At 50.2% G+C, this 21,630-nt stretch overlaps 6 protein-coding genes across 6 annotated transcripts; 2 read left to right on the top strand and 4 right to left on the bottom strand.

Annotated features, from left to right (window-relative positions):
• Positions 1-36: 36 nt before the first annotated feature.
• ASPBRDRAFT_198958 (bifunctional triacylglycerol lipase/ester hydrolase) lies at positions 37-1,329 on the bottom strand (the record flags this gene model as incomplete). The annotated part of the gene is made up of 4 exons (XM_067621268.1): positions 37-98; positions 180-472; positions 558-742; positions 802-1,329. The coding sequence occupies 4 exons, from the start codon at positions 1,327-1,329 to the stop codon at positions 37-39; spliced, it is 1,068 nt and encodes a 355-aa protein (XP_067475775.1).
• Positions 1,330-1,765: 436 nt separating this feature from the next.
• On the bottom strand, positions 1,766-2,224 carry ASPBRDRAFT_304126 (uncharacterized protein). Its single transcript, XM_067622773.1, has one exon. The coding sequence runs from the start codon at positions 2,079-2,081 to the stop codon at positions 1,797-1,799; it is 285 nt and encodes a 94-aa protein (XP_067475774.1). The 5' UTR covers positions 2,082-2,224; the 3' UTR covers positions 1,766-1,796.
• A 143-nt stretch (positions 2,225-2,367) lies between these two features.
• On the bottom strand, positions 2,368-5,617 carry ASPBRDRAFT_133502 (SMEK family protein; the record flags this gene model as incomplete). The annotated part of the gene is made up of 8 exons (XM_067618520.1): positions 2,368-2,979; positions 3,037-3,470; positions 3,532-3,699; positions 3,775-4,899; positions 4,976-5,025; positions 5,095-5,176; positions 5,268-5,364; positions 5,504-5,617. 8 exons carry the CDS (start codon positions 5,615-5,617, stop codon positions 2,368-2,370), a joined length of 2,682 nt encoding a protein of 893 aa, XP_067475773.1.
• Positions 5,618-8,753: 3,136 nt separating this feature from the next.
• ASPBRDRAFT_198956 (DUF914 domain membrane protein) lies at positions 8,754-10,147 on the top strand (the record flags this gene model as incomplete). The annotated part of the gene is made up of 3 exons (XM_067621267.1): positions 8,754-8,971; positions 9,034-9,224; positions 9,291-10,147. 3 exons carry the CDS (start codon positions 8,754-8,756, stop codon positions 10,145-10,147), a joined length of 1,266 nt encoding a protein of 421 aa, XP_067475772.1.
• Positions 10,148-10,808: 661 nt separating this feature from the next.
• On the top strand, positions 10,809-11,807 carry ASPBRDRAFT_198955 (alpha/beta hydrolase; the record flags this gene model as incomplete). Its single annotated transcript, XM_067621266.1, has 1 exon — positions 10,809-11,807. The coding sequence occupies one exon, from the start codon at positions 10,809-10,811 to the stop codon at positions 11,805-11,807; it is 999 nt and encodes a 332-aa protein (XP_067475771.1).
• A 574-nt stretch (positions 11,808-12,381) lies between these two features.
• On the bottom strand, positions 12,382-14,534 carry ASPBRDRAFT_303988 (uncharacterized protein). The gene is made up of 5 exons (XM_067622772.1): positions 14,290-14,534; positions 14,161-14,217; positions 13,897-14,001; positions 13,619-13,837; positions 12,382-13,429 (listed from the first exon to the last, which is right to left on the bottom strand). The coding sequence occupies exons 1-5, from the start codon at positions 14,372-14,374 to the stop codon at positions 12,645-12,647; spliced, it is 1,251 nt and encodes a 416-aa protein (XP_067475770.1). The 5' UTR covers positions 14,375-14,534; the 3' UTR covers positions 12,382-12,644.
• Positions 14,535-21,630: the final 7,096 nt, after the last annotated feature.

The following is a 21,630-nucleotide window of genomic DNA, read 5'->3' as shown; positions in this document are numbered from 1 at the left end:
ACTACCCACCAACCTTGTCAACCTATCTATCTACCTTCAATCAGCGATGATATTCATCACCATGCCCGCGGCCTTACTCGCCGTAACCTCGCTATGACCTACACACATTGATTAATCCAGATCAGCAAAGCACCCAACACCAAGCCAGTGGCAAAAAAATTAGAGAAAACAGCACTCACGTAAACAAAACGCATGCGGCAGCCCATCCTCACAGACCACCATCGTCGGACCCTTCCCCTCAGCATTGGCCATACTCTTAGCCTCGATGATCTCCTCTCTCGTCTTCTCTGCAACCCAGTGATCATTCCGTCCAAAATAGAAGAACATCCGGGCAGGAAGCGAAGATACAGTAGTAGTAGTAACAGTAGGTGACAAATCATTTCCCTCGCCGGAGGAAGAGGAAGCTATTCCCCAAACATCATCGCTCCACTTATCCGTCGTAATGGTGCGCATTTCATCAGCAGCCATGTGTCTTTTCCACTAATCGTTAGTAACATATATGACCTTTGATTGATAGTCCTAAGAGGGGGGTGGGGTTTAGTAGAGAGGGTACTAACAAAGCCTGTCTCACGCCTCTCTTACTCTTCAAAAAGGCGCAAGTAGTATCCACAGCCTGGGACGGCGGATCGGCCATGAACAATTTGATCAAAGCACGGAGGGCGAAGTCAGGTAAAAGGGTGGTGAGGATGCGGGCGAAGAAAGAGACTACTAAAGCGAGATGGGGGATGAACGACAACAGGGTCTGAACATTATTAGTTGGTATCGGACGGCCCAAAGTGATAAACGAAAGGAAAGACGTACAGTCAGTTTCTTTCCTGAGGGCGAACTGGCAATATCCATTACTGTTGGGAAGAGCATCACACCACCGATGATGTCGAAGGCACTAGTAGTATTGGAGTGAGCAGAACGATGTCGTCGGATCACTTCCATAGCGATATAAGTGCCCACGGAATGGCCCATGAGGATGACTCGTGGTTTGACGGTGGTATCTTGCGCCGTGGCTTGCACGAAGGAGTCAAGCTTGCGCTGGATGAATTGGATTTGGTCTTCCACATCGTGGTAATGGGTGGGAAGAGAAGGAGACTCGACTTCGAAGCCTGCTAGGCTGTGGCCGTGGATGTAGAATTGATGGTCTTTCTTCTGCTCGCTGCTGAGGCATTGGAGCTTCTCGGAAAGGAAGGTGAAGAAGGGGTAATAGTAAGAAATCAAACCTGGGTTTCCGGATATAAAATAGACTATAATCGGAGCTGGGGGTGGTATTGCTCGGGGCGGCGAGGTGGTGTGGAAGAAGCTGTCTGGGGTGACATGGGGTTGCAGTGAAGGGGCCATGGCCGGCCTGCAACGGTGCGGAGGGTAGCCTAAGTGAGTACTTACGATTAGATTCGGGGAGAATAGATGTAGATATTGAGTTGGCCGATCCAGGGTGAAGGAAAGAGAGTTTCCCGGGATAAAACCCCCGGTGGATTCGGGACCCGCATGCCGATCGTTCGTTCTATCCAGACGCACGGACAGTAGCGCTAAGCCTACAGGGTGCCCGGGTATCTACATTCTACAGAGTACAGCTGCTGGGCTAGTCATGTCGGTTTGGTCGCAGCGAAAAGATCAGGTCAGATTAGACTGCGGCAACATCGGTATGTGCAAGTCGGTCCTTTCCCGAGAATGCAATTCAGTGTGTCCTCCAGGAGGACTCGGCTCCTATTCAGGGATCCTCGAACCACTGATGTCGCTAACTGATGGAGGCAACGAACGTTGTGCTCGCACCATGTCAAGATCATGAATCATCTCGAATGCCAAGCTCAACTGATCACAATCACGCGCAAAATAGCAGTGTCCATGTAAAACGAATTCCCTGGTGGCCTTGAATGTACGGTGGAAAGCGCCCCATCATATGCGTGAGAAGATCCGCAACAGCACCGGAAACTCCGGGACAAGCGAGCAGTACAAGAAAGAAAGAAAGAGAAAAAGAAAAAAAAAAAAGTGGCAAAGAATGCGAGTAGATGTACATCGTGCCCATCGGATAGATGGGCAAAGGTATAATCGGAACAAAAAGATCTCGCCGCAGAGCTGAGTCCGTAATACATGATATCTAAAATGGAAGGATGAGAGCAGCAAAGATGCAAAAGGAATAGCACAGTGGGATCGATCGTACATCAAAATACGTCCGGCTCACAATAATGGGGGGAAAGGTAAAAAAAAAAAAAAAAAACACATCACTTCATCTGGTATCTAGGAGGCTGTCGTAAAAACAAGCAGGGAAAGATCCTGTTACTCTGACGAAACGCGAACGATGCTTGCAGCAAATGGAAAAGACGGTTTGCTCGACACAAGAGCCATCAAGACATCAATCAAAGACGTGGTGGGTTTCAATCAGCCACCATCACCGCTGTGGTTGTCATCTCGATTTTCTTTCTCATTGCTCGCATGGTCAGCTCCAGAATCGGTCGAATCTGGGTCGGACGCTTTGACCGTAGCCGAGCTAAGGTTGATTGCGATCCTCTTAGGGGGTGCACTGGTATTGAGAGTCCCCAGCGCCGCCCCCTTGTCGGTGGCGGAAAGCGAGCCAATCGACACACTTCGCTTTCTCCGCACCATCCCGGCCGTGCCAGGGCCAGCGCTGGTTGAGCTTCTCCGTTTAGGCCCAGCTGTGAGCTTCATTAGCTCATCATCGTCTTCCTCCTCGCGCCGACGCTTTTCCGACAACCGTTCGGGTGGCGTTTGAGGCGTTGAAGAGACCGGAGTGGACGGTGACTCTGCAGGTGAGCTGGCAGCAGCATCGTGACCTGGGTCATCTTGCTGCGGTTGTTCCTGGTCCTGTGGTGCTTGCCCATCGCTGGGTTCTGGCTTCGTATCCATCGCATCGGCATCGTCATCATCATCGTCGTCATCTGGGTAATCGACGAGCGGTTTGACGATGGGCGACGCACCACCATTCTGCATTCGTGCAGCATCTGATCTGGGTTGCTTACTCTCTTGCTGCCACTGATATTCATGGTTAGCCAATTCCGGGACGGGACCGTGCTGGAACAAATGCCCTACCTCTTCATCATCAGAGGTGTTGAAATACTCCTCCTCGGCAGCATCCATCTCCCCAACACCCTGCCAACGCTGACCGCTGGCAGGCATCCTTCGAGAAGGCATCGCCTCTTCGTGCGACATGAGGGACGGATCCGGCTCGGCGCCGTAGCCCTGCATCTGCTCGTAGCGAAGAATCAAGCTCTGGAATGTGTCCACGTAGGTGATATTTTTGATTTTCTCGCCATACTTCTCCACTACATGGAGAACAAACGGCTTCATGTTTTCGCACCGGATCGCTTCAAATAGTTCGAGGCAGGCCGAGTTCAGGAGGTTGTCACGGGGCATAGTCTCGTAGACAATGTCGAGGATCAGTCCGAAGATGTTGTTATGGGTCATCAGAGCCTGGTAGAAAGTGTCCTGAAGACTAGTCAAAGCACGGAAAAATCGCAACGCAGCTGATGAACCGACACGATTAGAACAGTTTCCACGACGGTCTGGTCCACAGGGAAAACTTACTCAGCTTAAGATGCTTATGGGGCACCGTGAGTAACTGGGCGATTCGAGGGGCAAGGGATTCATTCTGAATGACATTCCGACTCCGGTATAGGTGTTGGCGGACAAAGAATGTTAAGATGTCAACGAGATGGGAATAGAGCGCCACTTCCTGGAAGCTTAAGTTCCGAACTAAACATATGACAAGACAGTTTAGTTAGTTATCGTTCAAAACCTAGGCGAATCTTCTGTGTAAGGGAATCATACGATAGTCACCGTGTTCGAGTCGTTTCAGCGGCCAAAATAGCCTCCTCGCTGATTCATCGAAATGGTTCTGGACAAAGGCATCGGAGAGGATATTGGGACGTGGTTTGTAATTCTCGGGCCCAGCCCGACCCATAGTATCTTGCAGAGGAATTTGGGGGTCCAGTAAAACTTTGACGGCATCGGCGAGTTGGTTCTTGACCCCAAGGTCGGCCTCGGCATGCAGCAAGTCAATCAGGGTGTCGGTAAGGGGCGTCTTCTTCTCGTTGACAGCTTTCAGCATATACCCACGCATCATCACGGGATCGTGGTCCAGAAGCGCCACGAGGATATCGATGCCGGTAGTACGCAGAGCCGGTTTGGGGTGTTTGATGGCGAAAGCAATGACGGCAAACAGGCCATGGCTGATGAAGTTCGCAAAGAGATTAGCACGCGCCGGCGCCTGCAGATTCTTTGCGATGACAGCGCATTGGTGGAGAAACTGGACCGCGTCCTCCTTGCGTTTGGTGTCCGCGCTTCTTGGGTCGAAGACTGAAAACAATTCCTTCAGGAAGGGGCCGTTTGCCTGGATGTGGTTGACGATCTCGACCTGATTGAAGAAGATCAGGGAGTTGAGAACCGAGAAAGTCGGGTCATCTAGAATTCGAGCTAACACGACATCCTTGAGATATTGCAAGCGCCAAGTGTAGCTGATTTTGCGGCGAATCAAGGCATCCTTAATAGGAACTACTTCCTTGTAGCGCGACTTATCTGCGAGGTATTGCCGGTGGTTCGCTTTGTGAGTCGGAAACTCGGGGTCATATTCCAATGCTCCCACGACGCCGAGGATGATAGGATCCGTGACTACGGTCTCGATGATGGTGTTGTCATTGAGCAGGATGAGCGACTTCATGATATTGCACAGGCGATGTAGATCGGAAAGACTTTCGAGGTCCTCGGCCATGGTAACCAACGGGATAAGCTTGGGGATGTACTCTTCTCGGATGACGAATTTCGATAGCGCATCGCGCCCAGCCTGGGTAATGCTAGCGGCTCTCATAACATGATCGATTTCGGGTAGATTTCCGAGCTCGGGCGGAGGCAGCATGATTGACTGGTAGCTTTCGATATCGTCGGACAGAGCATCTTCTGGAGCGCCAGACGTGGTTTGGTCAGCAATGGCATGCAGAAAGAAGATGTACGCAGGCAATAGGATAAAACGAACCTCCTGGCGCCAAGTTTAAGAGATGCTGTTGTACGCTTGTCACGAAATTCCTATATCACGGTCAGCGATGGATTGGACTCATTGCTGCAAAACTCCTTGGTGGCATGTGCCAGTCTTACCAGATCACAGCGCACCCTTCCGCTTCCTGGAAGCTCAGCGCCATGTCCGTCCCATTTGGCTCGGTCCATACTATCAACGTTTCTAAATCACGTCGCAAAAATGTCAGCTCACGTTCTGCGATCTCGCCCGATGCGTGCGATGCAGCAGAAAGGCGTAAGGGGGAGCAGCGGACCTTGTTGTTTCTGATAGCCGTCATCCTTGGAGATTTTCGTCTCCAGGAGCATCCGATTAGGCTCATCCTCCGACTCGACGAATATCCGCGGCTCATCCTGGGAACAGAAGAGGGCGTGTTAGCGACAGCAAGCTGAATGTGAGGACGCGCGCCTGAGAGCCGCAGGTGTTTGCGCCCGAGGAGCGGCGACGGAGATCGCGCCTGCGGCCAAACACATGGCGACGACTGAGACTCACCTCAAGAATCCGCCCTGTACAAAAACCCGTCCCGCGATCAAACCAGTCATTATCTTTGAGTTCGTAAACTTTCACCCGCTTGCGATCGCTGGGTGGTTGCACCTCCAACGCCATGGTCCGGCAGAACGGCGAGGTGGCGTCTCGTCACTCCGGGACAACTCAGGAACGAGTGCACCGGCGCGAGGAGAGCCCCGAGAAGGCGGAATGATAAGACGGACCGCGGTCTGGTCCAGATTGGACGAGGGAGGGGGGGGGAAAGCTTTGGTTTCGGGGGGGCGGAAAGGGAAGGAAAGTGGGGAACAAAGAGGAAGGGTAAAATTAAAAAAAGAAGGACTCGAATGAGGGAAGAAGGGAAGGGCGGAGGAGGAGTGAGGAGGAGGATAGTGGATAAGTTGTTTGGAAGTTCGGAAGTTTGGTGGGAGGGAAGGGGAAGATGATGTAAAAGACTTGCGAGAGTGTACCAGAGATGACGACTTGGGGGGAGGGAGAAGGGAGAGAGGTTGGAAGGATGGAAAAAGAATGGGGGAACTGAAAATGGATGGGGCAGAAAAAAAGTTCGGGTGATGTTGGGTGTGCGAAGGTGACAATGGATGGAGGTGAGCTTTTTTTTTGGCTGCTTTTGCTCTGCTTCTGCGCTGCTCTGACGCTGCTTTTGCGGATGAGATGATGAATGATGATCCTGAACTTTGCGGCCGGGACCACCTGACGGCCTCGGCTGTGGTCGGCGCTGTGTCTCTGGTCTAATTTCTCTTCTTTGCCTGCTAGCTTTGCTTATCCGTTCATTGCATTTGGAGCCGACGCGCTACAAGATTCACCCAGCACACGCGACCGGAGATTAGGAAGCCACTGGGAGAAGGTTGCTTGCTTGGGACGCGGGGGATAGCAGCCAGCGCTTTCGGAGGGATCGGACCTGAACGTATTTCACTTTTGAAAGTAAGCTAAGTAGATGGGTGGTAGCTAGGCGTCTTGACCTGATCGGCCCGAAAAAGCAAGATGATCACTATTCAAGCGTTCATGATAGTGACATGGCTACTTTAAGTATATAGTAGTTAGTCACGATGCGCTGAAGAAAGGAGACGAGCCGAAGACGCGCGAGACGGGGATCTGCAGGGAAGCGACCGAAGGGAACCAATATCAACCAGGGGGGAGAGAAGGGTTGGTTGCAAATGACGTGCACCCGCCGCGGGAGAGTCAATGACTGCGCTTTGATGTATACTGTATACATAGCTGGAGAGTATCTATGAAGTACTATCTGAGGATTTTAAATAACCTTTATACATGTCAGGTAAAGTTGGTTGGATTCCAGAAAGCTTAACAAATCTGAGATGTTTCAGGGGTTATCAAATGTCAGGCCCACTCTGTCTGACAATTCTGTATACAGGACAAAGTCAAATAATATCATGGACTGGACTACTGATGGAAGATACTAATCAGTGTGTACCCGGAGGACCCCCAATGACTCTGCCATTGTTGTCATGCCCCCATCCGCCCGACCTTCGGAGCTTGGAATTTCTAATTATAATCCATTTCCTCCCGAACCAAATTCTGGCCCAGTCGGTCTGTCGGTCTCCACGTCTGTCTTGTCTTTGCCTGGGCCCGTCCCACCGCCGATTGTATGTAAAATCTCGATGTCTTGACAATGGGCATCACCGTGTAGAGTATATGTGACAATCCTTTTGTTCGTCTCCGATAAATCGAATCAGTAACTTCTGCAGAGATTTCCCGTTTTCTCTCCAACATGAGAGTTCATGAAACAAGTATCTACTCCACACGAAACGGTCAGAACATCTCCAGGTTGGGCATCGACCGAACCAGTTTCAATCCTGCCTGATCTGTGTAGCGACGGGCTCGTCACCTGCTCTGCAGTATCCGCTATCCCCGAGCGACAGCCTGTCATACCGAATAATTTATGTATGTTCATAGTTACTACTATCCCCAGAATTTCATGCAATGGCAAATCACCGCGTCGTCAGAATTCTCTGAGACGTGAGCATAAGGGTGTGCCGTGATCACATCGAATAAGAACTGGTCGTTGTAGACTATGAAGACGCGGGTGTCTGCTGAAATCTACTGTATTCTTACACAGCTTCTCTCTGATTTTCCATCTTTATAGTATTTAGTATCCCGCTAGCTCTCCTGTATGTCTAGTAAAGCGCATGGATCTTACATCACTGTTCTATTTCGCAGTCCATCTGCATGCTTCATTGGAAGGTTCATAGTTCATGCCCGATTGACTACGATTGACCGGTAGTTTATCCACTGTCAATGTGTAACGCTGCTCTTCTGTGGGGTTAGAGGGATTGATGTAAATCGTGGTATTCCACCCAGTTACTTCTATTGCTAGTCGAACAGGTGCACGCTACGGTCATCCTTGTAACAACATAACTAGTATATCACAATGCAATGGAACGAGAAGATCGGAGGGGCTCCACTTCGCTTTGATTCCAACCCACATCGCGGATTTAGTGTCTCTTTGAAGCTCAAGGGTTGCCCAGAATGGTCCAAAATTTGAAGCACCAGCTTCCGAGGGAACTTGATGCGCAGCAGCAGCTATTGCTGGGGTGAGTCGGACGGGATTCTTCTAGAAGGCGTTTCCGCTTCTTTTCCCTTTTAGGACAGGTATCACCTGATCCCTTTCCTCTTTTGGTAGGATCGTGCCTTCACCAGACGATCACTTTCAACCTCATCTCCATCGCGTACAAAAGTACTATGATTTTGGCTCTGATAGTCCATTTCGATTCCCAAATCTCCTTAATATTTCTCCGCGCCTTTCTGGTCCATCTTGCAGCACCAAGTACATTGACACACTACTAGGTGCTTTATAGTATAGAGCTGAATGTCGGCCTTCGGACCCATTGAAATGTGGCTAACCTTGGTTCGCCCCCAACCGTATCACCTGGAGAGTACAGAGACAGCGGCTGCAGAAGACTTACTTCAAAGGGAATAGCCGGGAGACCCGATGCTTCGGCCTATCCACGGTTGTCTTACCTAAGGAATGTCCCCCGCCTTGACCTCGGCTTCCCTTCGCGATGGATCTACTCCAGCTTCAGCAGTTACATCTCCAGCATCTATGCCTTGATACCTCTTGGCTTCTCGCGGGCTGTTACCAGTTAGGCCATCACCATAGACGAGCGACTTCTTAAGGGGCTTTGCGCTCGTCTGGGTTATAAAGCCTCTTGGTGTTCCCTAGGACCATATCAGTCTCAGGTTCTTTCGCCCAAAAACTCTATCTTTGTATCGCTTATCAGAGATGTCCGATACCCAGGCTCGGCTTGCCGCTCAAACATCGTCTGCACAACCCGCTGGTTACATACCTATATCTCAATCTCCTGCGCAGGTTGCTCCAACGTTAGAGCCTTCTCAGAGCGGCGAGTCCCTGCAAGAAATACCTAACAGGCATATCGATAAACCAGACAACATTCTTGCTTACCTTGCGACGAAAGAGTTCTACATCACCCTTTTTCTCGGGTGAGTACTGCAGTGTGGAATGCTTGAAGCCCAAGATGTGGTCAATAGCTAACCTGTCACAGACAGGTTCTGGCTATCACCAACACTGCCTGTAGCACATTCAGCACACTGCTAGTCAGTGAGGGAACCTCAATCCCGGCATTTCAGACATTCTTCAACTATTTTCTGCTCAATGCTATATTTACCCCGTATAGTATATACCGTTATGGCTTGAAAGGCTGGACTCGGGTGGTGCTCCAGCGCGGTTGGAAATGTAAGTGTCATTGTATATTAACCCTCACACCTCCCCGAAGTCTCTCTAATTGCGGGTCTTGGGTAGACATTTTCTTAGCCTTCTGCGATGTGGAAGGTAATTACTTCATTGTGCTGGCCTATCGCTATACGACTATGCTGAGCGCGCAGTTGATTAATTTCTGGGCCATTGCGGTCGTGGTCGTCGTGTCCTTCACGATCTTGCGCGTGCGTTATCACATCACCCAGGTGCTTGGTATCTTGATCTGTATTGGCGGCATGGGCTTCCTGATCGCTTCGGACCGTATCACCGGTACTGATGACGGGGACTATTCGCGCGGGGACCTGATCAAGGGCGACCTCTTCGCGCTCTTAGGTGCGACATTCTACGGGCTTGCCAACACGGGTGAGGAGTTTTTCGTCAGTACGGCCCCAGTATACGAGGTTCTGGGCCAAATGGCCATGTACGGCATGGTCATAAATGGCATCCAGGCAGGGATTCTCGACCGCGATTCGTTCCAAAATGCGACCTGGAACAGCCAAGTTGGCATCTACTTGTTAGGGTATACGCTCTGTCTTGCGTCCTTCTATTGTATGGTACCGCTGCTGTTCCGGCTGTCATCGGCGGCATTCTTCAACATTTCGATGCTGACGATGAACTTTTGGGGTGTTCTCATCGGGGTCGGAGTGTTCCACTATACAATCCACTGGATGTACCCGATTGCTTTCGCGCTGATTATCCTCGGGCAGCTCATCTACTATCTGGGGCGGCGCGTGCTGGGAGAAGCGCGCAAACCCTGGCTGGGACAGAATCAGGAACGCGGCGTGTCGGGACTGTTCACAGCACGAAGAAAGATCGAGACGGCTGCCGGTCGGAGTCGCAGCGACTCCATATCCACGACATATTCTGAGCGTGACCCTATGCTACCGCATGCAGCAGCTTAGGGCACTGCGCCCTCTTAACATTCATTTAGGTGAGAGATTGGTTAGACGGCGGCATGATTATGATCGATTCTAGCGGTTCATAGTTCAGCAAATGGTTTAGACTATGAAATTACTATAAGTAGATGATACTAGACGATGAGATTGGTTTTTATACTTAACCCCAAATGCAATGACACAGTCCAATTAGCCCAATGACAATAATCAGTAGAGTAACAGACTCATTTCATAGTATATATTCATGTCGACTAGAGTATGTTGTAGCACTTTATTCACCCAGTACTTCCAGTGCGGAGTATTCCCGCTTCCACCTACACACCACACAACGCAGCTATTCAATTCATACTATAATTAATTCAGAATATAACCACTACTGAATACTTCCAAGTCCATAAGCAATAATCATCATCTAAACACCGTCCTTTAACTCCTATATCCGGCGTCATCCACCCTTGCCACCCCCGGTAACTGAACCGACCAGAAACTGCACCCAATCCCCAATCCCGAAAATCTTCGGACCTGCCGATCAGCCTCCGAAGCAGAAGTAACTATATAGTCTATACCCTACCACAACATCATTGAACAACCACTCACTACAAACTATTACTACTACAAAGTTATCTAACCTACCACCCACCAAATCAACAATCCTCTTACTATTAAAATGACTACTACGATAACCCCCGAACTTATAACCTTCCCCTCATCCACCCACACCCTCTCCGGACACCTCTACCGACCCCAAACCACCAATCCCACCAATCCCACCAATCCCACCAATCCCACCAAGGCTACTGCAGGAATAATCCTCTCCCACCCCATGACGGGGGTCAAAGAGCAAACCACGGCCCTCTACGCGCAACACCTCAGCGCCGCCGGCTTCACAACCCTCACCTTCGACGCGGCCTACCAAGGCGCCAGCACCGGTCAGCCACGCGGTCTAGAGGACCCCTTCCAGCGGGTTGAGGATATCAAAGCGGCCGTCACATATCTCTCGTCCACCTTGGAGAGTTCTCGGATCGGAGTGTTAGGGATCTGTGCATCCGGCGGGTATGCGTGTTTCGCAGCGGCGAGTGATGTGCGGATTAAGGCTGTGGCGACGGTGTCGGCGGCGTGTGTGGGGGGGATGACGAGGTGTGGAGGGGTGCATAGGGGTTTAAAGGAGGATGAGGGGGTTATTAAGGGGGTGTTGGGGGGTGCGGCAGAAGATAGGATCAGAAGGGGAGTTAGAAGTAGTAGTAGTAGTACTACTACTGGGGAGGAAGAGGAGACGCCGAAGATGTTTGATGCGGAGAAAGTGTTGCAGGCTAAGAAGAACGGGGAGGAAGTGGATTCATTCTTCGGGGCTGGGGCGGAGTATTATGGATCTGCGGAACGGGGCAAGCATGAGCGGTCGACGCAGAGGGTGCCCCTGCAGAGTTATGATCGCATGGTGGTGTATGATTCATTTGCGTTTATGAGGTTGATTGCGCCGCGGCCGGTGCTGATGATTGCGGGTGCGGAGGCGGAGACACTGCATTACAGTGAGGAGGCGGTGCAGGTGAGGGCGAGGGAGCCCAAGGAGTTGTTTGTGGTGCCGGGGAAGAATCATTTTGATTTGTATGATCAGTTGGAGGAGTCGGGGCCCAAGTTGGTGCAGTTCTTCACCAAGTATCTGGCGTGAGGGTGATACTGCTCTTCTCATACAGTATTGTACTGGCAGATAAGGAGGATGAAGATGAGGAGATATAAAGGCAGAGAATAGTATATGACCAAACCTATCAATAAAACATGACACACCAGAACCTCAGCAGATCAGACTCCGTTAACTCTTTTGATGTTTTGCCTGCATCCTCGAATGTTCCTTTTTGCCAGTCCCAGAAACTCATAAGATGAGAACACAATGAAAAAAAAAAAAAAAAAAACACAATGTAAAAAACAATCAACCTTTTCATACCCAAGATAAAAGCCCAATTGCTGAACTAAACCCCGCATGCTTCGACCAAACTCGCACCCAGACCCGAATGACGATAGAATAACACCTGAACCCCCCGGAACGAGTGGGAAACAAGAGCCCGAGACGTACACTCCTCCCTGAAGATAGATACAAACCCCAACCCGGTCAGGTCGGGGCTGGTCGTGACGGTATAACGCAGAGTGGAACGGATGCAGGACCAACAGAAAATCAACACCAAAGCAAACTGGAAAGCACAGCGTCAAACGACATATGCAAGCACACAAAAAGCACACCAAATGGGGAATACCGACTCCAGAAACCAACAGGCCAACCAAGCCCCCCAGTCAGTAAACCAACCATGTACCAAATTAACAGTCCACATGTGACGGAGCGCTAGACAAAAATCAAAAGACGTACTCTTGCACCACCACCTCTTCCGAATATGTACCATGCTCTTTTCCCAGTAGTATCAAAACGAAACCCCTCTCTTAGAACGCCACAGCACAGAAGCGAACACATGCCGAACAAATAATGCGTGATGTTGATGATTCCCCCACTTATCTTTCAACCCCAGACCGAGGCCTGAACTCCGAGACCGTTCTTGGAGCCCCAGACGCCGCTGCTGTTGCCCCAGCCAAGGCCGACTCCACCGGATGGATCCTTGACGCCAGCGGTCCCAGCCGCAGCAGTGGGTGCGGACGACACGGACGGAGCAGAACGGTCCGAGGCGGCATCACCCGGAGTGAAACCGAATCCCAGGGGAGAGGGCAGAGGAGTCGTGGAGCGCTTGTTCAGCGCTGGGTTAGATACCTGTCCTGCATGCGCCTGGGGCAGAGGACGGGTTCCGATGGGGCCCACGGAGCCAATCGGGCCAGCCATCGACTTGGACGGAGCTTGTCTCGAGGAAGGGGACTCCGCACCACCGGGAGACGAGGTCGAAGTGACAGGCTGGTCGGCACTGTCATATTTGCCAAAGACCGGGTTGATGGCCGAGCTGGGGGAGGAGGTGCTGTTGGCACGAGAAGGCGACTGCAGGGAGGTAGCGCCCGCAGCAGCCTGACCAATACTGTCAGCGCCACCCTGAACAGGGGTCTGCGCGAGACCGAACGGATCAACGTTGCGGGGAGAGGCTCCACGAACGCCGTTCGAGGAAGTCGGCGTGCCACCTGCCTGGCTTTCGGAGCGCGTGCCATCGTCGGCGAGACCGGTGGGAGGGAAGAAGGCAGGGCTGTCGTTGCCGTATAAAGCCCTATGCTGACGAGCGAGGAGCTCCCGGCGGCTTTCTTCGCTCATGGCGGCCGGGCTGAGGGAGCGATCGGATTTGTTTCCAGACATTTCGGCAAGCAGGCCTTTGAGAAGAAGAAGAGAATTAAAACCATGTTCGAAGCGGGAACCATGTCCCAACGTAATATACAAGCCAGCAAATACACATGGGCAGAGAAAAAAAAAGAAAAAGATGAAAGAGAATATGTATGGGGAATATTGGGGAAAAAGAAGCATGTGCAGAAAAGGCTCCAAAGACAGATGCTACCACGTACTTCGGTTGTACTGTTGCTCCTGGTGATAGTTGCGGAGCTCCCTTTCACGCTGTGCTGCCATCCGACGCTTCGCTTGCATCATTTGCTCTACTTCATTGGGGCGACCCTGGAATCGCTGAGAGGCATAGAAGCCCTGGACATTGGGACTGGGATGCATCCGAGAATCGAACTCGCTGATGGAGTGATGACGCTGGCTCATCGAGTTAACCATGCGGGGATCTGCTGCTAGGGTTTAGAACGTGTCGTGATATAACCAAATGATCTCACAGATATCATACCGTAGTCGGGGTAGGGACGGCCCATCATCATGGGCATAGAATCCCTCCGGGGTGCAGCCCAGAGCTTTCCACTCTTGACGAGGTTGTCAATAGCACGGTCGACCTCTGATGGATGTTAGCATCCAACACTCGATTTTCGTCCTGTCACAGAACGAGAAAACAGGCCGCAAATCCCAACACGGCTAACAGTGTATATGCTTGCGTGCTACTGCACGGTCGCAGCACCAGGGAAGGCGAAATAAGCAAGGGAACGATTGTCCGTACCATCAAACTGAGAAGAAAAGGCCGGGATTTCGTCACGCTGGGAAACGGAACTCGATCCTGCAGAGAAGCATTGTCGTCAGTAACGAGAGCCGTGAGAGAAGCACGCTAACCCATAATACCAATCCATACCTGACCGAGATGGGGGAGCCGGTTGCTCCCAAGAGGCCTGGCGCGCGGCCGGTGCCTGCCAACCCTGAGGCTCGTAGTATGCCATGGTTTACCGGAAGAGAACGTGGTACGAGGACGGACGGAGTCACGATCTGAGGCGATGGGGATGGAACCGCTCGAAGGCAATCAGGAGAGGCCTGTCTGGATGAGACGGGTGAGTAAATGTTTTAGGTGCGACAAGACACTTGAACGGCATTGACAAAAAGCAAGATGCGACTCGAGTGATGTGGAGGCCGAGGATAAAACGGGCCAGGTGGCCGAGTCAGCGCACAGGAGTGACAAAATGGCGGATGGCGACCAGCGATGACATCGATCGGGCTTATTATTAGATCTCCCAAGTTGACTCCTTAGGTATCGAACGATTTTTTATTTCCCTTTTGATTTTGTCCCCTTTCCTTCCGGGCTCTTCACATGACAGGAATGATGTGCGGACACAGCGAACTTTAATTGATGCGAAACACCAACTTCGATTGAATGCCCAGCAGATGCAGTGGGATATAATGGATAGATTGCGTCCTCGTGAATTTGCGGTTTGCTCCAAAACTCCTGGAGGTGGTGCTTCATGGTCGAGTGCGGCCCAAGAGAAAAAAAAATAACAATGCTTCGGGGCGGTAAAAATTGTAGAAAATTGTAGACTTACCAAAGCAAATGGGTGTCCTCCTAGAACAGAAAATATTCCGGGACGGTTCTACCACGAGTGAACGAGGCAGAACAGGGAAGAGACAAACAGCTTCTCACCCTTTGGGGCACGACAGACAAAAAAATAAGTCTGGCGTGAGGGATTAAAAAGGGTTGGAGAAGGCGTGGGGGTGGGTGCGGGAAATAAGTCAGGGAAGGGGGAGAAGAAGGGAAGAAGAATGGCGACGAGAGCGAGAGAGGAGAGAGGAGAGAGGGAGGGAGAGGAGAAGGCGTCGGGTAGCAGAGGTGCAACGTCGAAGGAGATTTGAGGAGGACCGGGGGTTGGAAGAGGGGAGGACCAAGAAAGAAAGCGAGTGAGTGAGTGAGAGGGGGGCAAGGGAAGGGAAGGGAAAGGAAGCGAGATGCGTGGATATTATGATTTTTTTTTATTTTGGCCCGGGGATAAGAAACGCAGATTCAGAGAGGCAGCCAGCCAGAAAAGCTGCTAGGTAATATTAATGGAAACCATTTATCATTCCTAACCAACTCACTACACAACTAATCATCAATCAGACAATCACTAATAATTCATTTGCAAGACTTAAGAAAATGGACACCACCACTAGATACTCCGTTCCTAAGATAACTACATCGACCGGATGCCAGGAAATTGACGGCGGTCGTGGGAGGGCATCCAAAAAGGAAAGTCAAAAAAAAAAAAAAAAAAGGAAATAATAAAAAAAAGAAGACAAGAAAAGGTGGAAGGGGAAATAAGAAAAATTCGAATCGAGTCCTCCGTGCTCTCCACCAGTCCACCTTGGGAGAAAAAGCGCACACCACCGCAAGCTCATGCTAACCACTGCTAGTATTTCCCAAGTAGTCCGCCCGCACACGCACACACAAAACCCATCAGTCTCCGGCCTGTTTAGGAAAGGTTCAGGAAAAAAAAGGGTGGGCATCGGACGGATTTGCATTGTTCTGGTTGGCAATGAAGTTTCGGCTTGTTGAATCGCTAGTCCACCGAGGGTTCTCCTCTTATTCTCTTTTGCTTTTTCTTGTTCTTGTTCTTTTCTTTGGAAACCTTACCCTTCACCCTGTTGGACGGTTTGTCTCGAATTCCTCCACGGTAGCTTATTAAATTGCACGCATATTAGTTATGTGAGGTTAGCTCTTACTTTTCCATTTACTACCGACTACCTTGGCGATCAATAGAATTGTTTGTTCTTCGATTGACAGGTAGGAATTCATGTGGTATCATTTCCTGGAGTCCCACTTGTATTGGCAGTGTACTTCCGGTAATGATAACGGACTATTACATCCATGATACCCGTTCTACCTTTGTAGGCGACGTGCTGACAGCATCAAATCCGTAAGAAATTGATTGATTAGTTAGTTGAATAGCAACGTACTAGATGTTGCCTTAGCGAACACCTGTTGATCTGTAGTATTATTTAGACTCCTTTTCTAGTATATCTCTCCTTGGCTGTTCCAAACTCTCAGTAGTCAGTTGCACCACCGCGGACTTTTTACGGTTATATAGATATGGAGTCCGTCCGTAGCCGGTAGCCGGACATTTCGTGCACTGAGCAAGGACCTTGTATTATTCCTATGCTTCTGTTAGCGTCGGCCCGTCAACCTTTTTTTCTCTCAAAGAATTGTCCCACCCGCCTTGGAGACTATCCTACTAGTAGTTACAGTCATTATTCGATGTCTACCCCGGTGAATAGATAATCATGTGCAGACTGACCATGGGAGGAGACTATCGACTCTCACTCTAAACCTCAAAAAGCACTTTATGTCAACACCCTGTTTCGTTCCACCCTACTTTACCTATCTTAAGCACATAAGTAGAGATCAGATATCCAGAGAAGTGAGTTATCCCCTTTGTCCCCGACCAGGAACTTGGATAGGTATCGTACTACAATCCTGCAAGGAAACAATACATGTATGATACTGGTATGAGTTTAGAGCTGGTATTATACCACTAATCAGTCAGATAACACGGATAACTAATTAGCTCCAGCCCATGAGTAGCAAGTGATTCCACTGAGCTGGAATGAAGTCTTAAAATGCCTCCTACCTACAGAACGAAGACACTGGAACCAAACGGAATTTGAACAGAGTTAACAAACTCATTGGGCCTCGTGGGGATAAATTTGGAACTTGGTATGCTCCTAATCGATCCAAAGCGGGCTAGCGTGCGGTGGTCGGCCACACTCCTTGCGGGTACACCATCTCACCTCCATCGGTCCCCCGAGTCAGATTTGTCTGGAAAATCCACCCCGGGAATTAGCATCTCATTCCACACCCATAATCATTACAATCACCATAGTGTGATTCCTCGTGTTGCGATGGCTAAAGAATTATTCCATGGCCAGGCTTAAATTAATCTTAAACAGGATGGCCTCTGTCTTGAAATATATACATCATGTGATCCTAGTAATCCTGGTCGGGCCTTCTTCGACAGCAGCTTGCATCACAAGGTCGGCGAGGTTCTTACTACCTACTAACTAGTCGTCTTGTCCGTCTCCAATAAGAATTGGTGGGAAGTCCGGCATCTGTCACGGTTCAACCTTACGTCTTAGTAATGTTGGATAAATACTCCGTATCGTCTGGCGCGCAATCCAGGAGGTCTGGTGGTGGGGCATGGCCAGTTCAACACGGATGGCACTCGGACCGCAACCCCCTGGCTCGCTCTGGGAACATCCCCAAATCACAAGATAGGTTGGCCCGTCGTCATCATGCTGCCAGTGGCTTGGATCAGCATGTCATCCATCATTTATGATCTGGGATTGAGAAAACATTGTGACAGAAATGGATTTTCCCACTGGCTGATGAATCTGGTGAAGAAAAAAATGTTGGCCCAATAGATACTTCAAGGGTCCCTACGGCGTTTAATTCGGCCGACATCGGATGGGAGATTGAAATTGGCTCGACGATAAACCGTTAGAGACAACTTGTCCTACAACAGCACTAGTATGGTTGTGCCAAGATATGTGCACTCACCCAGCACTTCTACTAACTAACTAACTACATCATAGGCATGAGTACTAATCTAGTTATGTCTCGCTCGGCTGCTGCGTGCCTCTGCAGAAATATGACCTCTGTGGCTGGCCGTGTTGGCTGTCGTGCATGTTAGTTCTCGCAACTCAACCCAAGTCAATAGCTTCTACGCCACTCTGGGGTCCTTAGTCTTCTTAGCCATTTCAGTTTGTAAATGACTCTAAACCAGATTAATTAAGCAGGTCTATCGATGGAATCTCCAATCGGGCAGATACCAATCATACTGAGGGGTCCAGGATAGCCGCCGAGATCTTCCTGTGCCAATCTACAGTGCCTTTTCCATCTTTATAAGCTAACCTCAGCTCCCGCATGCAACTTTCGTCACCTGAATGAAGGCAGGCCGAGATCATATTAAGCCAAACATAACCTACTGAAACACAGGCCGAGCGCCAACTATAACTGGCTGGGAGAGTCACGGCGGAACATCGAGGCAGCGACAGTGTTCGCTCCCAGTGAACTATCTGCTCCCGAGTAGATAGGACATAAACCGTAGCTCACCAGCTTTTATTTATCGGGTTTATTTTTGGTATCAGTTCATCCCAGACAAGTGTCTGATAAGCTGCTCTATCGCATCTCCACACAAAATTAAACCGTTGTGTGCGAAGGATCCATCCAGAGACATCGTCTCATGCCATCGCTGCAGGTGTTAGTATTGTGGCTGAAAGTGGGACATCACCTGGCCCTTAAAATGGAGAAAGGGGCAGCCGATTGATGAGTAGAAGTTCCAGACAAGATTATTTATGCCAGTGGTTGATCCAAGACAAACCGTCGCCGTGAAGAAGCGGGTTTCCGAAGGTGTTTGGGAAAGTGGACCAAGGCAACTGGGCTGAAGTTCATTGGAAGGCTGACTTGGGAGGCGTCGGCCACACGTGCCGCCAGAAAGACGCATTTGACCGGACCAAGGGCCGAGACAGTCGAAAGTTGAAACTCTCCCTGACAGGAGCACGGGAAACGCGGGGCAGAAAAAAAAGGGGGGAGGAGAAGAACAATGAATCCAGCCGGGCTTCCTTTTAGTGGAATCGCCGGCGGACTATTGGAAACCTTGAGGCGTCGAGTAACATGACCCTACCACGTACCGGCGATTTTGAGGTTCAACACACAAAGGAAGCAGAGGAAGTGGGATATCTAGATTCTAGACACTGTTCAACGTCGGACGCGATTGTGGCTGTTCTGCGCCCTCTTCCCCCCCTCACTATTTTCTTCAGTGCTTCTCAAATACTTCTTCAGTACAGCCGGCTTAGCATCGGGGAGGATTGGCTGCACTTAATACCAGCAAAGCAGGCCGGAGGACATTTAGCCGGACTACCTACGGAGTACTCAAATGTAGTAGTCGGAGAATGCACGTCACGCTGCTGCGCTATTCGATTGGCCAGCCCATGGACGGGGGATTAATAGGGCATTTAATGCAGGCTGAGGGTGGATATCTCCATTCAGTTGGTAGAGGCAGATGTCAGGACTCAGGATAAGTTTCTAGTAGGTTGTGGATATGAATAGTGAAATAATAAGAGTGAGTTTCAGGTGGATATGAGCAGGACTACTATGTTGGAGAACAGGTCTCATAGGTCGAAACGATAGTAACCTGTCACCCCCAATGCTACATACCAAACAACCTTACCTACTCAATAATCAATCATCAATGGCTCAAATAATCCATCTATATCCAGGACTCTTAATCCTATAGTGGGGGTGCCTGAGGCAGGGAGGGGAGAGAAGTGGGAATAAAGAAACTACGGATGGAAACGAACAATAATCCAGAGGGGGTTGGAAAATAAGAAATTAATAGGGGAACAGGGGGGAACATAAATCAAAAACAGACATCGTGGATGACAACTCGCCCTATTGATGAGAAATTCTTCCATTCTTCCCTTTTCCCCATTTGCAACCGCCGCAATTAATTTGGCAAAAGGCCAATAGCTTCTGGTCTTACCTGCCTCGGGGCAGACACGCCTATTTACCTCCAACACCACCAAACCACTTACCACCGCGGACTCCGTACAGAGCTACTACTACTTACTATACGGACTTCGTGCTCCTAGTATTGTTGCTGTTGCTAGTTTACTCCTTCCTCGAGTACTACTAGTCCTCAAAGTCCTTCAGGAGGGTCCCTGACCAGGCTACTTGTCATCTATCTGGGACTGTTGCCTTTCTTGCTTTTGTTGTGCTTACTACTAGTTAGGTGAGTGAGTGACTGCTCGTCCCAAACGTGTTGGTTCTGCTTCGATTATCCTCAATCCCGCGTTTCTATTGCTCGGTATTATTCTCCTCTTGAATCTTGCCCCTTCTGTTGCAACTTGCAACATCCCATTTGATTTCCCCTTTGGTTCCTTCCTTATTCTGTCCCTCTTTTCCCCTCGATTTCCCTCTCTTCTCTTTCCTTTTCGAGAACAAGTAAAGAGAAGAAGGAAATACCTTCCCATTCCCTTTTTTCTATTTTTCTTCCTGATTTGCAGTACCTTTGTAACTCTTATTTTATCAGTTGTTTCCTCTCTCTTTTTTTTTTATTTCTTCTTCGTCTCCCCTTGTCTATTGTGTTCGGGAGCCGTTTTGTGTGGAGGAGTCTATCTTCCCATAGAGCGATAAATAGTTCCCTCTGGGCTGGAAGCATAAACGGTGGTTACCCAAGCCGTGTCCACTTGTCGGAACGCCTGGCAGAGTTTCCCGCCGTTGGAACGCAATTGCAGTGGCCCCCCCTGGCTCTGGCTCAGGCTTTGGCTTTTGGCTTTTGGCTTACCTTCCCTCCAGCAGCAAAACCAAGCAACCACAACCAACTACCACCACCAGCAGATCCCTCCTGGCGCCTGCTTTGTCGATTGATATTGCCTAGCAACCCTGTTGGAATTCTTCGTCGTATATCCGTTCGCTCAATCACCTGGCTGGTCCTTACATGGAGCAAATTCGGTGTTGCTCTTCCGCGATACGACTCTTCCGCTCACCTTGTGTGGTTTTTTCCAGTGTGCCCTTCCCGGCTAGAGACCATCGCGCCCTCCCCTTAAAACACCGTCTATCTGTTTGACGATCGCCCGGTCCGTCCACTCAGTGAACCTTCTGCCCACTACCCCGATTTACCTCGCGCTGGAAATCCCCATACCTCATTCACTCCTGTCTCCCGTCTGCTTCAGATTCCATTCAATCCTTTTTCTGGCGGGTCCACTATTGCGAGAGTTCCCTTTTGCCTCCCCCTCTCCCCCCCTCCCTCCCTCAAATCGAAGGACTGCGACATTTCTGGCCCGCGAATAGCACAGCAGCACAAAGGGCGATTTTACTGACCCATCGCTGGCCGAGTTCTGCACAGAGTCGACTGCCTTTGCCTTCGTCCTCGGTTCTCGTTTCCCTGCCGGCTACCATTTGTCCCGCTCGAGACGTTCGTCGTGTTCCCGATCGTTGACGGATTCTACGTGCACTCGCTGGTGGCGGACTGTTTTCCGCCCGCAAGGTTGGATTTTAGGTGGACCTCGACATCAACGTCCGATCACCGTCGGACCTTCTTCGTCCCCATCTTCCCCGGAGGCCAACGTTGTCCGACCAACGTTGGAGTCGCTATATGATCCCAGACACCCATGGGAATGCTAAAATCTCTTCCATTTCAGGTGGAAGGTCACCGGTAGCAGCACGGAAGGCCTC

The sequence above is a fragment of the Aspergillus brasiliensis genome (genome assembly GCF_001889945.1).
Source record: "Aspergillus brasiliensis CBS 101740 unplaced genomic scaffold ASPBRscaffold_12, whole genome shotgun sequence".
Lineage (NCBI taxonomy): Eukaryota > Fungi > Ascomycota > Eurotiomycetes > Eurotiales > Aspergillaceae > Aspergillus > Aspergillus brasiliensis.
Note: the sequence above shows the minus strand (reverse complement) of the source record. Positions and strands in the feature narration are given on the sequence as shown.